General features: G+C 38.9%; 1 protein-coding gene across 1 annotated transcript; it reads left to right on the top strand.

Moving 5' to 3' along the window:
- The first annotated feature begins 782 nt into the window (after positions 1-782).
- Positions 783-3635, top strand: LOC111479980 (putative lipid phosphate phosphatase 3, chloroplastic). Its single transcript, XM_023124916.1, has 8 exons — positions 783-1032; positions 1621-1708; positions 1787-1896; positions 2525-2615; positions 2766-2954; positions 3050-3112; positions 3179-3384; positions 3451-3635. The coding sequence occupies exons 1-7, from the start codon at positions 817-819 to the stop codon at positions 3286-3288; spliced, it is 867 nt and encodes a 288-aa protein (XP_022980684.1). The 5' UTR covers positions 783-816; the 3' UTR covers positions 3289-3384; positions 3451-3635.
- The last annotated feature ends 15085 nt before the right edge of the window (positions 3636-18720 follow it).

Here is an 18720-nt window from a genome sequence, read left to right as displayed (position 1 = left end):
AACTCCTATCTTCGTAGTATTGAGAACCTCATAAATAAATGTAAAACCCAAAAGAATGACTGGAAAACATACCTGAATATACAATGGATTTTGTCCGAGAGGAAGATTTTGGGGAAAGTTCTTTTTTATTTTTTATTTTACGGTAACCAAGAACAGTTGGCTTGGATTCAGGTATATTTATTTATTTATTATTTAATATTTATTTTTATTTTGTAAAGAGGGATATTTAATGGGGAAGTGAGTTTTTTTTTTTTTTTTTTTTTTTTTTTTTTTTTTTTTTTTTTTTTTTTTTTTTTTTTTTTAATTTTATTTATTTATTTATAGTGGTTACATCTTGCTTCTCTCTAACCTATGAGAATTGAAATTACGATTAGGTATATTCAAAATTATGTTCTTAATTTATGCTCATTGGTTCACTAAATTAATAGTATAATGCCTCTAGTGTTGTTTTTCTATACAATTTTTATCAATTTTGTGTTGTATATATGTTCTTTAATTCATTAAATACATAGGAGAACTTTCTTTTCTTAATTTTTTTTTTTTTTTTTGAATGATGAAAATAAATATGGTATAGATTTAGAGAGAAAATAAAACAATGTAAAAAATAAAAATAAAACAAGCTTGCTTCTTTTGTTTCTTCAATAAAACAGCTGCAGTGGCACCCTTTGAAACGTGTCCATTCACCTCCACCACCGCCACTCTCTCCCAAATATTTCACTTTTCTCCCCATTTTTGAACCTCCTTTTACAAGAACCCAAAGCAATCACCGCTTGCCCTCTCCTTCTTTTTCCTTTCTTTCTTTTTCTTTTCCTATCCATGAGGGAACCACCGCACCGAAATTCTCAAACTGTTGCCACCGCCGTAACCTCCCCGAGGAGCCGCCGGATGGATTGGTTGATGGTGTTGGTGCTCATGTTTATGTATGTTGGGATATACTTAATCCACCCATTTAAACGTTTTGTGGGGAGAGATGTGATCGCCCATCTTAAATATCCATTGATGTCTGTCACTGTTCCCTTTTGGACTGTTCCAGTAAGTCATCTCTACTTGTTTTGTTCGGTGAGTTATAAACTAGCAGAATAAGCCACTTTTAACTTTTTTAGTCGGAAGAATGGTTAGTAGACTGAATAGAATTATCGGACCAAGTTTTTGTAGGTGTAGACTAAATTTCAAGAAAGTTTAGGAAACAAGTTAGTGCTTTTTCCATTATAAAATACTTCTTTCGTATACTCTTAAGAACTATGTATTCTTCACAACTAACCTAACAAAAAAAAAAAAAAAGAGAATTAAAAGTTAAGTGCTTAAGGTTTCCTTTGTCTCTGGTACTTGTTTCGATATAATTTCGATTGGGTAAAATCCAACCTGTTCTTTACACTCAACTATAAACTATATTGGCCCAATTTGAGCTAGCCTAGTAAATAAAACACCCATCATCGTCCCAATTTATTCGTTATATTAAAATTTTTATAAGATTTCATTTTTAAAGTTGAGCTAAAATTACAAGAACATTTTGATTTAGAAAAGAAACTAAAAACAAGTATTTTCATAGATACTGAAAAATGTATCCTTTGAGGAAGAAAGGAGAGCCTGATAATTATTTATTATATTGCATGGTGTTAGTTGTATGCAGTTGTAGTACCAATTGCAATCTTTCTGTTGGTGTATATGCGTAGGAGAGACCCCTATCAACTTCATAATGCCATTTTAGGTGATTATGCATCAAATTTGTTTAAACCTTTTGTTTTTGCTTAATTTGTGGCTGAGCTTCTAATATGGATCACTGTAGGCATTCTCATCTCTGTGCTCGTAACAGGAGTTCTCACCGAAACAACTAAAAATGCTGTTGGTTGGCCACGCCCCGACTTCTTTTGGCATTGCTTTCCCAATGGAAACGAAGTACGTACGCTTGTTGCTTCAAAATATGGCATGTTGAAAACTATTTAAATGGGGATTTGTAGAAAGGTGTAAGTGAGAGATCCCACATCGGTTGGGGAGGAGAATAACACACTCTTTATAAGGGTGCGAAAATCTCTCCCTAAGCAGACGCATTTTAAAAACTTTGAGGGGAAGCCCATGAAAACCCAAAGATGGGTGTGAAAACCTCTCCTTCGTGGACGTGTTTTAAAAATCTTGAGGAGAAATCCGGAAGGGAAAGCCCAAAGATGGGTGTGGAAACCTCCCTAGGAGACGCGTTAAGCTTGGACAAGGAGAAGTCCGGAAGGGAAAGCCCAAAGATGGGTGTGGAAACCTCCCTAGGGGACGCGTTAAGCTTGGACGCATTTTAAAAATCTTGAGGAGAAGTCCGGAAGGGAAAGCCCGGGAAAGCCCAAAGATGGGGGTGGAAACCTCCCTAGGAGATGCGTGAAGCTTGAAAGGGGAAGCCCAAAGAGAATAATATCTGTTAGTGGTGGGCTTCAATCGTCACGGTGGCTATCTTGCTACTTGGGTGCCACATCGCTTATATTTTCTGACCCTTGAGATTTAATCAAATTGCATTTTGAATGTTCATTTGTTATTTCTTTAGGTTTACGATCGAAGGGGAAATGTGGTATGCCATGGGAAGAAAAGTTACGTGTTGGATGGGTACAAGAGTTTTCCAAGTGGTCATGCTTCATGTAGGCAAAAACATGCACTTTTTCTTCCCTTCACTCAACTCATTACCAATTTCAAGTCATTCCATCATATATCTCCTAAAATATTGCCATGGAAATAGTTTTAAGCACACAAAAAAGGGTTCTGTAAGAAAAGAATGATTTTGTTGGCAGGGTCATTTGCTGGTCTTGGTTTTCTTTCATTATATTTATCAGGAAAGCTGAAAGTATTTGAGCATGGAAGCCATGTTGCCAAATTACTTGTGGTTCTCTTCCCTTTGTTGGTTGCTTATGTTGTTGGGATCTTTATGGTGAATGACTATATGCATCATCCCCAAGATGTCTTTTTTGGTTCTCTCATGGGTAAGTGCTTATAACTATTCTTTGTTTTCCTTTATGAATGGAGAAAAATGAAAAGATATTGAAGACAATGTTATGGATGACCATTGTTTTTGCAGGTCTTTTAGTGGCCACTCTTGTTTATTTTCAGTTCTTTCCATCCCTATTTCATCATCATCAAGGTAAGATTTCTCAAAGCTTCTTTGATTTCTGAAGCCTTTAGAATGATGTCTTTGGTTTTGATGTAGATGTTTTCGTCCCAACTTCGGAACAATCTCGAACCAATGATCAAACAAGCGACATTCTAGTGAATGTTGTTGATAGGTCGATAGACATCGAAGCCCCTGCCCCCCCCTGAAAATAGAGAGAGGTGACTTAATATGAAGTAGAAAGACTATCATTTTCTCGCCTCGAGACAAAAGAGAAGAACAAGGTTCCAAGCACACAAAAAAGGGTTTTGTAAGAAAAGAATGATATATGTGCATCGATCGACAACATTAAGAATGGTCTTGTTTTGTAGGGAACAAGCTCACCGGCCTCTCTTATATATTTGGGGGACTACGTAAATCATATTTGTATGAGTACGTGTGTGTATATAATATATGATTGGAAACAAAATCCATTTGTTTCAAGATCACTATTACTGAATTAAGGTAGATGTACATTTGTTTTGGTTAGAATTAGTCTATGCATACTTATATGAGTTGTTGGGACACGTGAATAATTGGATACATGAATGTACACGAATCCGTACATGAGTAACACTAAAAATGTCTCATTTCTAGCTCCTACTTAACACTATAAACATCAAAAAGGAGAAAAGGGGAGAAAATTGTAGAAGAGGTAAAAAGAGAATCAAATTAAAACTAGCCTTAAATCTAGACTTTAGGCTTGAAATCCGAACTTAAGTCTAAACTTTAGCCTCGTTGGACAAATCATCCGAACCGAAGGTAAATAACTAAAGCTTTGCAAACTTGGGAGTTTAACCTGCATGTCAACAACCCATGCAAACACGACCTAGTTTAGCTTCACGTCTCAACCCAATCCAGCTCTTAGCCAACCTAGCATTCTCACAACCCAAAATCAACAACCCCTCGGTCCAGTTGCAGGGTCACTTGTAGACATGTATGAATAGATACATGTGTTGAAGTGTCACTTGTACATCTATAAATACATGTATAAGTACATGTATGAAAAGATACAGGTAGGTTTAGGTACATGACTTTTGGATAATGAATGGTATTGGAGAATTTCTCAAATTACCTATATATATATATATATATATAGGCATTGGTGGAAGATGTAGAAAATCAATTAAGCATTCCTTCTTACTTATACAAAGTTCTCTTCCCCCAAAGAATTCTACCAAATTTCTCTATTGTCACCAACAACTGGTATCAGAGCGATCTTGCAGCAGCAAGAATGGCAGCAGAAAGACAAGTTGATAACTTCATTCAACCTGCTATCCCGAGATTCGATGGTCACTATGACCATTGGGCGATGTTGATAGAAAATTTCCTCAGATCAAAGGAGTTCTTTGATATGGTGGAGACGGGTTATGTAGAGCCAAATGAAGGCAAGGTACTCTCAGCTGTTCAATAGCAACGGTTGGCAGCATCGAAGTTGAAGGACCTGAAGGTCAAGAACTACTTATTTCAGTCCATTGATCGGACTAACTTGTAAATGATGCTTCAGAAGAAGACATCCAAGGAAATTTGGGATTCAATGAGGAGGAAGTATCAAGGCTCAACGAGAATAAAGCGTGCTCAACTTCAAGTAGTTAGAAAATACTTTGAAATTCTCCAAATGCAAAAGGGAGAAACGGTGAATGATTATATTGGCAAGGTTATGAGTCTTGCAAGTAAAATGAGGATGTATGGTGATTCAATCAATGATGTTGTGATTGTAGAAAATATTTTGCGATCTCTAACTCTAAAGTTCGATTACATTGTATGTTCTATTGTAGAAGCAACAATGTCGAAGAGATGCAAATAGATGAACTTCAAAGCTCCTTGCTAGTGCATGAGCAAAAGCTTTTAATCGCACGAGTGCAATAGAGGAGATGATAGCCTTAAAGATATCCACACCAGGTGAAACTTCAAGCTCCAGAGGTAGAGGGCAAAGAAGAGGCAGAGGTCGTGGAAGAGGCGGTCGAGAAAGAAGTTAAGATGTTGGCAAGTCAGCAGATCTAGTCAGAGACGATTATGACAACAAAAGCAAGAGACATTTTGACAAGTCTAAGGTGGAATGCTACAAATGTGGACGCCTTTGATATTACAAGAATGAATGTTATACAAGGCTCCAAAAGGAGAAAAGAGATGAATTCAATGTTAGATAAAAGCCTGAGGTTTTCTTATTTAACTTTACACGTTTTAATGAGTTGATTGAATATCTTCCTTTGACCACTTGACAAACAAGTCGAATTACCAACTTTTAGGTGGCCATTTCGAAGGAAGTGAGACAGATTTAGTTGGTCATTTTTAGGATAATTAATTATTTAAATAGGTGAGAACAAAAGAAAACATCACTTCTTTTTAAGCAGAGTTATTTTTACACGTTTTTATTTTCTTCCAACAATTTTCCTCTCTTCCCATCAAACGATTTCCTCTCACACCAACTGTGAAAAGGGATTTCCCTTGCCGATGGTCGAAAAACAACAAGTGGTATCAGAGCCCAGTTGATGCCATTGATAGTATATCATTGTAGAGGAGCCAACGTTATCAACAGTCAAGTTGAATAACTCAAGTGGTTAGAGCGTCAATCTAACAATACACAGGTCTCAGGTTTGAGGAGAAGAAAATGCAAAGCGCGAAAATACACACATCGTGGGGTCCATCCCGGGAAGGCTCACTCACTCCTCCACGCCGCCGTCGTGTGCCGGCATCTCCATCACTCCCACAAAGGGGTCGATGCCTTGATGATGGGTGGTCGAGTTGTCGTTGAGCGAGTGATCAGGGAGACAACTACCGCTTCAACTGTCGACAAGGAGGGAGAGGGACGAGCAGCATGAGCACCAGCGATGGGTCCTCGACATAGGGACAACAAACCATATGACCAAGGGTTAGATTTTCATTTTTCGAGCTTGACTCGGGAATTCGCGGGACGGTGAAATTCGGCGACAGCTCTATCGTCGAGATTGAAGGGCGCGACACCATCCTGTTCATCAGCAAGGGAGGCGAGCACTGCAAGCTGACCGGCGTCTACTTCATCCCGAGGCTCAAGGGGCGCGACACCATCCTGTTCATCAGCAAGGGAGGCGAGCACTGCAAGCTGACCGGCGTCTACTTCATCCCGAGGCTCAAGGCTAACCTTATGAGCCTGGGTCAACTCGATGAGACTGGCTGCTTCATTTCCATCGAGCGCGGGCTACTCAAAATCTGTGATGATCGACGACGGCTGCTCATGCAAGTTCGGCGCACGACAAACCGTCTTTATATTATCTTGAAGGTGGCACACAAGGTACGGGCACTTAAACTTTCCTGCTCTACAAAAATTACACAAGGAGGAGATGGTGTAAGGTTCGCCGGCAATCAAAGGCGTGAACAAGCTGTGCGACGGGTGCCTCATCGGCAAATAGAGGCGCACCCCATTTCCGTCTCAGGCATCCTACTGTGCCGGTGAGTCATTGGAGTTCATGCACGGCGATATTTTTGGACCCATCAAGCCGGCGACCCTAGGCGGTAAGACCCTCTTCCTCCTGCTGGTCAATGACAAAAGCCGCTTCATGTGGTTGATCCTGCTACAAACGAAAAGTGAGGTGACAGAGGCGGTTAAGCGCATTCAAGCGCGAGCGGAGGCCGAATGCGGGAAGAAGATGCGAGTGCTGCGCACAGATCAAGGTGGAGAATTCAACTCGATAAGTTTCAATAAGTACTGCGACAAGTTCGGCATACAACGACACCTAACGACGCCCTACTCCCCCCAACAGAACGGAGTGGTGGAGCGCCAAAATTAGACCATCATCGGGACAGCAAGGTCTTTAGAGATGACAGCCGGGATGCCTGGGAGATTCTGGGGAGAGGCGGTTATGACAGCAGTCTACCTCCTCAATCGTTCGCCAACACGAAGACTCGACGGGAAGACGCCACACGAGGCCTGGTACAACAAGAAGCCAGCGATACACCATCTTCGAGTGTTCGACTGCGTTGCATACATGAAGGTAGCACATCCCCACATCGCCAAGCTCGATCTCAGGGGGTTGAAATTCGTCTTCATCGACTATGAACCCGGGAGCAAGGCATACAAACTCTATGATCCTGTGGGGGGGGGGGGGNCCTGGGGGGGGGGGGGGTAAGCTCACGTGTCTCGCGACATCATCTTCAATGAAAGCACCTTCTGGAAGTGGAACGACGTGATCGAGGTAGACCACAACCAAAATTAATTCACGGTGGAGTACCTCGTTACCGAGCGGCAAGAAGGAGGAGTCCAGAATCAGGAACCGTCACATCCGCTAGCAGCTGCACCCCCTGAACCAGTGGAGTTCGCAACACCACGGATTGCGGATTCGACGCTGGATGCCGATCACGATGATGATCTAGTGGCCAGATACCGGAGGATGGAAGACCTAGTGGGAGGAGGTGAACCACCTAGACTGGCGCCGAGTGAACTTGAATAAGAGGTGGCCAAACAGCATGCCATCAGCGCAGATGAACCGAACACCTTCGCCGAAGTAGAAAGGAACCCATGCTGGCTAAAGGAAATGCAAGAGGAGATGACATCCATCACCGAGAACCAAACGTGGAGTCTAGAGGATATGCAGCCGGGACACCGAGCCATAGGGCTTAAATGGGTCTTCAAACTAAAGCGCAACGAAAAGGGAGAAGTTGTGAAACACAAGGCCCGTCTGGTAGCGAAGGGCTACGTTCAAAAGCAAGGTGTAGACTTCGAGAAGAGGTATTTACGCCGGTGGTAAGCTTAGAATCCGTCTGCCTTTTGCTGGCAATCGCGGCACATTTCTCTTGGGAGGTCTACCACATGGAAGTGAAGTCCGCTTTCCTTAACGGAGAGTTGAAGGAGATCGTCTACGTTCGTCAACCACCTGACTTCCTAGACAACGACAACCCGGGTAAGGTAGTGAGCTTGCACAAGGCACTCTACGGGCTTCGGCAAGCACCACGAGCCTGGAACACGAAGCTTGACAGTACCCTACTGTCACTGAAGTTCAAGCGCTCTACCTCTAAGCATGGCATGTACACGCACGGCCACTGCAAGCAATGACTGATTGTGGCAATGTACGTCAACAACCTCATAATCACTGGAGGCGACATGGAAATCCTCTGAAGGTTCAAGAGGGAGATGTCAAAGAACTTCAAGATGAGCGATCTCGGCGTACTCAGCTACTATCTCGGCATCGAAGTGCAATAGAGTACTACTGGTATCACCATCTGCCAAAGTGCGTACACGAATAAGCTGTTGGACACAACTGAGCTTGCGGATAGTATCCCTACAAGGATGCCAATAGAGGCCTGGCTCCAACTAAGGAAGGCCAGCACTACGACAACAGTCGCCGCCACCAATTACCGCAGCATTGTCGGGAGCCTGCGCTATCTGGTAAACACACGCCCTGACTTTGCTTACTCGGTTGGATATGTGAGTAGATTCATGGAAGCACCTCGAGAGGAGCATCTTGTAGCTGTCAAGCGCATTCTGCTCTATATGGCTGGAACCAGTGGCTGGGGTATGAGATACAGCGTAGGGAAAGAAAATACGAAGCTTGAGCTGGTCAGCTATAGTGATAGTGAAATGGCTAGTGACGTTGATGATCGTAAGAGCACCAGCGGGATGATCTACTTTCTCTCAGGCGGCGCGATCTACTAGCAATCAACAAAACAAAAGGTAGTTGTTTTGTCTTCCTGCAAAGCAGAATACATCGCCGCTTTGACGGCGGCAACACAAGGGGTCTGGCTTGCGCGACTGATGGAAGAACTCATCGGAAGAGAAAGCGATCCACCAATGCTTTATGTGGACAACAAAGCTATGATCTCCCTGATCAAAAATTCGGTTTTGCACGACCAAAGCAAGAACATAAAGATCAGGCTCCATTACATTCGGGAGTGTACAGATCGGGGGCTTATCAAGATTGACTTCATCCGAACATAGGAACAACTTGGAGACATCTTCACCAAGTCTCTAGCACGGGTAAAATTTGAGGAACTACGTTCAAAGATCGGAGTTCAAATAATAAGGTAGATATACCACAGGTTTTATGAGGAGATGTTAGATAAAAGCCTGAGGTTTTCTTATTTAGCTTTACACGTTTTAATTAGTTGATTGAATATCTTCCTTTGATCATTTGACAAACACGTCGAATGGATTACCAACTTTTTAGGTGGCCATTTTGAAGGAAGTGGCACAAATTTAGTCAGGCCATTTTTAGGTGAATCTATTTAGAAAGAAAACATCACCTCTTTTTAAGCAAAGTCAAATTGCAATTCTCTCTCTATGTTATTTTTACTCATTTTTATTTTCTTCCAACAATTTTTCTCTCTCTTCCCGTCAAACTATTTCCTCTCACGCCAATTGTGAAAAGGGATTTCCCTTGCCGATTGTCAAAAAACAACATCCAACTTTATGGAGAAAAGAGAAGAAGAAACATAGTTAATGTCATTTCATGCTATGAAGGTTGCAGATAAAGGCGTGTGGGTCATAGACTCTAGATACAGCAACCATATGATAGGTTGTAAGGAATTCTTCTCAACTCTAGATGAAAATTTTCATACTACTATTTGTCTTGGCAACAATGCAACATTCCAAGTGATGGGGAAAGGAACAATAGATATCAAGATTAGAAATGGCTTTGTAGAGTCAATTTCTAATGTGTTTTACATTCCTGATCTGCAGGCCAACTTTCTTAGTATCGGTCAATTGCAAGAAAAGTGGTATGTGATCACATTCCAAAATAATGAATGTGAGATTTATGACTCCAAAAGAGGATCGATTGCTAAGATGCAGATGACCACCAACCGCTTATATTCATTGATGTTAAATATCGTTGCCTGAATTTTGATGGTGAAGAAAGAAGATACCAATTGGCTTTGGCATTTTAGGTATGGTCATCTACCCTTTAAAGGGTTAAAGACGTTGTCTTCGAAGAAGATGGTGATTGGGTTGCCAGACATCATTCTTCTAACAGAAATTTGTGAGAGTTGTGTGGTAGCAAAGCATGAAAGACATCACTCGTCGACAGCCAGCCAGCAGTTGCCGGACGGGACTTCCTTGCCTTCAGCAGTCCGATCTCTCCCGCATCAAATGGTAATAAGAAATATTTCATGATCCTTATTGATGATTTTAGTAGAAAAACATGGACTTATTTCTTGCATGCCAAATCAGAAACCTTTGATTGCTTCAAGAAGTTTTGTGCTACTATGAAGACGGAAACTAGAAGAGTCAAGGCTTTAAGAATTGACAGAGGTGGAGAGTTCTGCTCGAACGAGTTTATTAAGTTTTGTGAAGAGAAAGACATAAGGAGGCAGTTGACAACAGCATATACACCACAACAAAATGGTGTGGCCGAAAGAAAGAACAGGATCATTCTTATCATGGTTCAAAGTTTGCTAAATAAGGGAGAACTTTCGAAGGAATTCTGGCCAGAAACTGTTGTGTGGTCCGTTCACATTCTCAACCGAAGCCCTACTTTCTCTGTTAGAGATATGATTCCACAAGAAGCATGGAGTGGATGGGAGCCTACGGTAGACCATTTTAGAATCTTTTGGTGCATAGCATATGCACACGTTCCCGACGAGAAAAAGAAGAAACTTGAGGACAAGAGTTTGAAATGTGGGTTCCTTGGAGTAAGCGAGACTTCTAAGGCGTACAAGCTCTATGATCCTTTGACAAAGAAAGTGATAGTAAGCCGCGATGTAATTTTTGACGAAAAGAAGACTTGGACATAGGAAGAAAAGATCACTATGAATCAGCAGATTCATGTAGAACTTGATTGAAGAAGAACAAGCTAAAGCCCCTATTCAGCCTCACTATGAGCCTGGAGAGAGCTCATTACAAGCTTAACAAGGAGATCCAGTAGAAGAGAAAGATCATGATCACAGTCAAAGAAATCCAAGAATAAGAGGGAGACCAACTTGGATGATTGATTATGAGATGGACTATGACTCAAGTGATAGTGCTTATTTTGCATTCTTTATGGATAGTGATCCAATTGTCTATGAAGAAGCTGTAAAGGAGAAGAAATGGAGAGAAATCATGACAGTGAAATCAAAACCATAGAGAAGAATAACACTTGGAGCTCACTAATCTTTCTAAATGGCAGAAAAAAATTGGAGTAAAATGGGTTTTCAAAACCAAGTTGAATGAATATGGTGAGGTGGATAAGTACAAGGCATGACTAGTTGCAAAAGGATACAAGCAAAAGTATGGAGTTGATTATGGAGAGGAATTTGCACCAGTAGCACGTCAAGATACTATAATGTTTATAATTTCTATTACATTAGAGAAATCATAGCTTATTTATCAACTTGATGTGAAATCGGCCTTCTTACATGGAGAGCTTCAAAAAGAGGTATATGTGGAGCAACCAGAAGGTTTTGTTCAAATAAAGAGGAAAAAGTGTATAGGTTGAAGAAAGCTCTGTATGGTTTGAAGCAAGGTCTGAGAGCATGGTACAATCGCATTGATTCTCATTTTGAAAAGATGGGATTCACTAAATGCCCATATAAACATATGTTGTATGTGAAAATTGAAAAGGGAGGTAATAGTCTCATTATTTGCTTATATGTTGATGATTTAATGTATATTGGCAATAATGAAGAAATGTTTGAACTTTTTAAGAAGAGCACGATGAAGGAATTTGAAATGACAGGTCTTGATTTGATGAGATATTTTCTTGGAGTAGAAGTTACTCAAACTATCCTGATAACTTTATCTGTCAAAAGAAATATGCTCAAAAGTTACTTGAAAGATTTAAAATGGATGAGTGCACATTTGAAACTCCATTAGAATTAGGTTTGAAATTGCACAAGGATATTGAAGGGCGAGAGGTTAATAATAGGTACTTCAAGCAAATTGTGGGAAGTTTGATGTACTTAATTTCAACAAGACCAGACATCATGTATGCGGTTAGTATGATAAGTCGCTACATGGAGCATCCAATGGAAAAACATCTCAATGTAGCAAGATGGATACTTCATTATGTGAGAGGAACTTTTGATTTAGGGGTATTCTACAAGAAAGGAGATGATTCGAAGATGGTTGGCTATACAGATATCAACTATGCAGGTGATATAGATGATCGTAAAAGTACTTCAGGAAGCATTTTCATGATGAGTTCAAGAGCTATTTGCTGGTCTTCAAAGAAGCAACCTATTGTAACACTCTCAACTACAGAAGCAGAGTTTGTGGCAGCAGTAGCATGCTCGTGCCAAGCAATTTGGTTAAGAAAGATGCTTGAAATTCTTAATCAGAAGCAACCAGATACGATGATTATATATTGTGATAATATGTCAACTATTAAGTTGTCTAAAAAATTTGTGTTGCATGGAAGGAGTAAGCACATTGATGTTCGATTTCATTTCAGCGTGACTTGTAAATAAGGCACTATTGAACTCAATTTTTGCCGAAGTGACGAACAAATCACAAACCTATTCACAAAACATTTAAAACAACCATTGTTTGAGAAGTTTAGAAGAAAGATGGGGATGTGCAAAATTCAAGATGTAGTTCAAGAAGATGAAGTGAAGTCCTAAACTGATATTTGCAGAATTCAGTTTAAAGAAGGGTGTTGAAAAGTCGGTTGTAGATACATGTATGAATAGATACATGTGCTGAAGGGTCACTTATAAGTATATGTATGAAAAGATACATGTGTTGAAGGGTCACTTGTACATGTATGAATAGATACATGTAGGTTCATTAGTTCATAATTAATTAGGTACGTGACTTTTGGATAATGATTGGTATTGGGGAATGTCTCAAATTACCTCTCTCTATATATATATACACATGTTGGCATGGGCGGAAGATGTAGAAAATCAATTAAGCATTTCTTCTCAGTTATACAAAGTTCTCTTCTTCCAAAGAATTCTACCAAATTTCTCTATTGTCACCAACAGATCCGGTTGCCGATTTTGGCTTCACCTCTAGCCTGTAGACGGCTCCCTCCAACAACCCGAACCACTACCCACACGCGCCCCCTAAATTGTGACCCACGACCAAACCATTCATCTGACTTCATCAAAAAATGTCATATGCATGCCCCTTCTTTACTTTCAGCTCGGCGGGGTGCAATCGAGAACTTCCCCTCGACTTATTTAGCTCAAGTTGACTATTTTGTTTGGCCAAATTAAACTTAGTATTACATTTGTTTGGCCAATTATTATTGGAGTCAAGTTTGGATTAGTTAATGCAATTAGGTGAATCAATTTTCACAATAATATTCTAAACATGATGGTGTGAACATAGGTGGGTTTAAATTTGGAGTTGCAGGATCAAGTTAGAACCAACGAGTGATGGTGACATAAGCCAACTAGATAATTGGATTTACTTTAGACTTTGTTACATGACTTGAGTGATGTATTCATGACATGTACTCGGTAGCTTCTTTATCTGACTTTTCCTGAATTTCTGATGTTTACCATGTGATATGAACCAAGACATCTCAATCATTCAATATAAACTTTAAGGACGACGTCCTTCATTTATTCTTTGATGACTACAAATTTTAGGTGAACATAATCTATAGTTATGGTGTTTAATTAATGTATTTTAACACTTTTTATTTATTTTAAGGTAACTATGATCATAAAGTATGAAAGTTACAACTCTTACCTTGTCACCTGCAACTACTAACCAAACTCGAACCATGTAGACAGAAGCTTAGCCCACAGAAACGGATGCACTTGCAACCCAACAACCAACCTACAACCCACGGCCAAATGCAACCCACAAGCATGACCCATGCACTCAAGAACGCAACCTGACCCGACTCGTTGAACTATGCACTCCAACTTTTTGCATGTGCTTGATTTGTGTTACTCGGCTCGATTTGGCTTGGCTCATCTCGACTGGATGGCTCCAGTGGCTGGAAAACAACTTATACAGGTTGGATCTTAGATTTTTGCATCGATTCCTACATTTTTTACCCTTCCGAAGCTGAATTTGACCTTATTAAAAGAGGTTAAGGTCAGTATAAGCCCTATTATCTCAGTTTAATTAAATTAAGTTAGGAATTCAAATTTTACTGAGGCAATTAAGTGAATATTCAAAATAGGTGAAGCCTTAGCATAAGTGAGAACGAATTCGAGGGACGAAAGCATGCTCATTGGGAGTTAGATATAATTTCGGCTAAGGCCATCGAAATAAGTGGCCCTATTATTAGCACGGTCAAAAGAATTTTCTTATGCATGATGACACGTGTCTAGTGTCCCCTGTATGTATCATGTGTTTGATATGATGTGTTATGATGATATGTTATGCTATAATGATATGATATGTTATGATGCTATAATATATTATGATGATGTGATATGTTATCATGTGTTATGATGATGTGTCATGTTACGATGATATGTATGTGTGAGATGCCATGTTGCGTTATGACATGAATATGCTTGGAAATGAAATATATGAGAGGTTACAATATGTATGACAATGAGGAGTTTTCTCATATCATATCATCATAGCATAACATACATAATGATTCTAGTTTTTTACTCTAGGTCAGTAGAAAACTAGAGTCATTATACAACCCATGGTTGCTTGTTTTATCATCGAAACAAAATATATCTTGTTACTTGCAATTGGATGTCAAGGTTTATGGTATGAGTGAATGTTTAAAAGAATTAGAGTGTATGTTTTATTTTGTGATAATGATTCAACTATTGCATCATCAAATAAACCAATTTTTGATGGAAGAAGCAAACATATTGCAATCAAGTATTATTTTACCAAATACTTATTTAGGATGAAGAAATGATAGTAAAATACTGCAAGACTAAAAATCAAGTGACGAATATATTTACCAAAACGTTAAAGTTTGACTTATTTATTAATTCAAGAAAAAAAAAAGCTTGGAATTGGTGAAGGTGAGAAGAGAGCATTTAAGCAGTTCCTCAACATGGGTTATTTTAAAGTACTTTTTCCCCTCCTTTTCCTACCGCTTTGTCCTAATTCCTCTCAAGATCTTATCACCTCTTTGTGAAGTTGATATGTATTTATATTAGTGGGGACTTCATGGGGTTGCAATTCCTCCAATAGCTAAACAACAATCCTATGCCTCCAAAAAAAAGTTAATACCCAAAGTGGGTTAGTCTAAATAACCAAAATTCCATTGGGATAAAGGGGTGGTTAAGATTTGAGCATCTAATCTTTCAATTATTGTTGCATTTTGTAACCTAATTTTGTGTTATGGCACATCAATATCAGTCAAACGTTTAAATGATCCTTCTGTTCCAAGTTGGATGTTGCCAAAAGTGGCCGTACATTTATAGCCTCTAGAATATGCCCTGCCTTCTGTTTTATTGATTTGATGGAAAAATTATGGAAATGGCCAAATTTATGACATTGAAGAGGATAAGAATTGAATGGGCGGGGAGCTGAGGGTGTCTTTTTGTGGCCATTCTTCTGTAGATGCCTTACATGCACTCTAAACCTAATCTATGACGCCATCTCATCTCTCTCCTACCGACACTACTAATCGATTCGAAGAGATTCAAACTTCTAATCTTGTTCGTAGGTAGATATCTCCAAATCAAATAAGTTATATTTAAAAGGATGGTAATATTCTTTGCCATTTTGAAGTTTGAATGGTTGCTCTTATATTTTTATTTTAAAAAATGATGATGATAATAATAATAATAATTATCAATTTGGACGTAGATCAACTAGTTAAAGATATAGATTAAAAGATAAGACACATTTAATAACTCGTGTATTTTATAAAAGTTGTAACGTCATTTTATCTTTTTCGATATGGGATTCTCAACATGCTTCATCAAAGATGGCGTATTTTTAAATTCACCATTGGTAAGTAGGATCCCAATTTTGACTCGAGTACTTATTTACACTTCATGAGTTATTATTCCATATATAATCTACCAAAATTGACAACGATAGAACTCGATGTTTTATAGATTATTAAACATGTAAGACAACTATTTTTTAATGGAATTTAGAGAGAAGTATAGATGAAGAGACAATTGCAATCATAAAATGTGTTTATCAATGTTAAGGGGTGCCCTATAAATGGAGGGTGTCTTTGAGTGACCTAAACCATCCCAAATTTGGTTCAGGCCCTCTCTCTCTCCCCTCTTATTTCCAAATGGAGGGTGCAATATGTGTGTTAATATTAAGAAGGTTTTAGAAAGGGCTTTAATGGTGCGATGCTGTTTTGCTGACAGAAGATAGAGAGCACAGATGGGGGAATGCAAATTCAACCTAAACAACGCATCTCTTTCCTTTGTACTCTCTATTCTTCTGTCATCACCTTTCATTCACCTCTCCAATTATCATCTATCTTATGCTTTCCTATTCTCTAACAGTTTTACCCTCGCAGAGTCCATAGGAACGTTTTTAGAGATGTTTGAGGTTAGTATAACGATTGTTTGATCAATTTAAATTATTTTTTTAACTCAGATACAATTCGTTGAATTAAGTCGCTTATCATGCCTAACCTAATGTCGTAAATCCACATAAATTGAATCAGACTTTGAGGAACAGATTCAAGCGAGTTTAAGGAATAATTAGTAATTTTGGCCTAGGGCACTTAAGTAATGGTTTTAAACTTGGTTCGGTTGGATGACTTGTTTGTCATATGAATAACATATGCCCTGTGGTCCATGCACGTGTCTTGTTTTATGATTGTTTGACATGTGTTATGTTATATTATAAGATATGTCGTGATACAAGCTAGGTTATGTTATAATTTATACTATGATATGTTACCGAATTATGTTATATTATCATTGTTGTATGATATATGAACCTCCATACGTCACACCATATAAACCATGTTAGTATGTTTACTCTGTCAATGAGACACTAATAAGTCATATATGTTATTCATGAAAGTTCTCAAGTATTAAATATGCATGTCTCATTGGAAGGCTATGTCATGAAAAGAACTGAGATCAATTGCATCATAGTATATGTTATGATTTAAAGCTATAAGAACCTTATATATTTTATATGTCATATGCATTAGAATACTTCTCTGTTATGATTAGTACGAACACATACACTATAATATTATGTATACTATGATATTATGTGCACTCTTTGCTAACCGTGTGAAAACGCTAGTCGAAGGGCAAACTTAGGAGTACATATACAAGTTCACCAGGAATTCATGTGCGTGAGTCATGAGTAGAAAAGTACCGACCCATCCCATTTTGACCTAGAAAGTAAGGTGCTCTTTTACTAAAGATCAACTTCGGGAGGCATCAGCCCTATAATCAAACCTGGCTAGACAGGTTTGAAAGCCTAACTTCCACAGATGTCCAACCCTTCAGTGCATCCCAGCCCAATCACGTGACCCAAATCCAATCACGCGCGACCCATTTCACTTCCAACACCTTCAATCCAGCCACCTCACAGCGTTAGGCCATTCTGACACGCTCGGCCCAACTCCAAAATTCATCCAACTCGCTCGGCCCAACTCGTTTCACTCAACTCTGAACCAACTCGTTTTCTAACTCACCCCGACTCGACCCAGCCACCCCTTAGCCATAGGTCATCCTAGGCTCATCCTTCAACGCACGGTTCCCACTTCAGCACGTCTCCAACAACTCCAACTCGGCTTATTTGGGTCACATTTCTTATTTTAAGCCCCATTCAACATCTTTGGACATTTTTCTACCATTTTTACCCTCATGGAGTCGACGTTCTTAGAGGTGTTTGAGATTAGTATGACGACTATTTTGTCAATTTATATTATTTTTTGAGCTTATTGATACTATTAAATAAACTAAGTCGCTTATTATGTCCTAACTTGATGTCGTAAGCCCAAATAGGTTGAATCAGACTTCGGGAAGTAGATTCAAATTCGTTCAAGGAATAATTAGTAACTGTGGTCAAGGTCAACCAAGTAAATGGCTTTCCGCTTGGTTCAATTAGATGATTTGTTTGACATATGAATGATGTGTACCCTATTTTCCATGCACATGTCTTGTTTTATGATTATTTGACGTATGCTATACCATGTTTATGCTATGTTATATGTTATGTCGTGATACAGGTTATGCTATGTTATAATTTATACTATGATATGTTACGGAACTATGTTATATTATCGATGTTGTATATATGAACCTTCATATATGTCACACCGTGTAACCATGTGTTGGATCAATATGACAACCCTAGAGGGAGTGAATAGGGTTTCAACCATGTAAATTATTGTTGGCTTTTTAGTCTTAATATCAAATTAATTAATTAATTAATGTTTCGATGATAACAAACCTACCTTCAATTATTAACAATTCTCAGTATTTTGTCCACAGTGTAAGGTTGTGAATAACGATTTCAACGTCTATTTTGGTTCACTCAAATTAGAGATAAAACGAAAAAGTTCCAGTCAAAACAAATATCAGACGTGATGATGTCGTTGTAAAATTGACATCATGGACCAATCGAATTCAAAACAAGATACCTGACGTGATGATGTGGTGACAAAATTGACATCATTGACCAACGGCAAAATTGGCATCATAGACCAATCGAAGTATGACATTTATAAATTTGGTAGAGTAACAAATGGTGGAGTTTTCAATGACATTTATAGTAGTTTTCATTACTTTTCAATTAAAAGAGGAGTATTTGAATTATAAAATCATTTCAATTA

The sequence above is a fragment of the Cucurbita maxima genome, unplaced genomic scaffold (genome assembly GCF_002738345.1).
Source record: "Cucurbita maxima cultivar Rimu unplaced genomic scaffold, Cmax_1.0 Cma_Scf00005, whole genome shotgun sequence".
In the NCBI taxonomy this organism is placed as follows: domain Eukaryota; kingdom Viridiplantae; phylum Streptophyta; class Magnoliopsida; order Cucurbitales; family Cucurbitaceae; genus Cucurbita; species Cucurbita maxima.
The sequence above is the reverse complement of the archived record's forward strand: the minus strand, read 5'-3'. Positions and strand labels throughout refer to the sequence as shown.

What these genes read in the sequence shown, in the direction of transcription:
- LOC111479980 (XM_023124916.1), top strand. Translation starts at nt 817, where the DNA reads ATGAGGGAACCACCGCACCGAAATTCTCAAACTGTTGCCACCGCCGTA. An exon ending in ACTTCATAATGCCATTTTAG is followed by an intron (nt 1,709 to 1,786) that starts GTGATTATGCAT and finishes GGATCACTGTAG; the next exon opens with GCATTCTCATCTCTGTGCTC. An exon ending in CCTATTTCATCATCATCAAG is followed by an intron (nt 3,113 to 3,178) that starts GTAAGATTTCTC and finishes GTTTTGATGTAG; the next exon opens with ATGTTTTCGTCCCAACTTCG.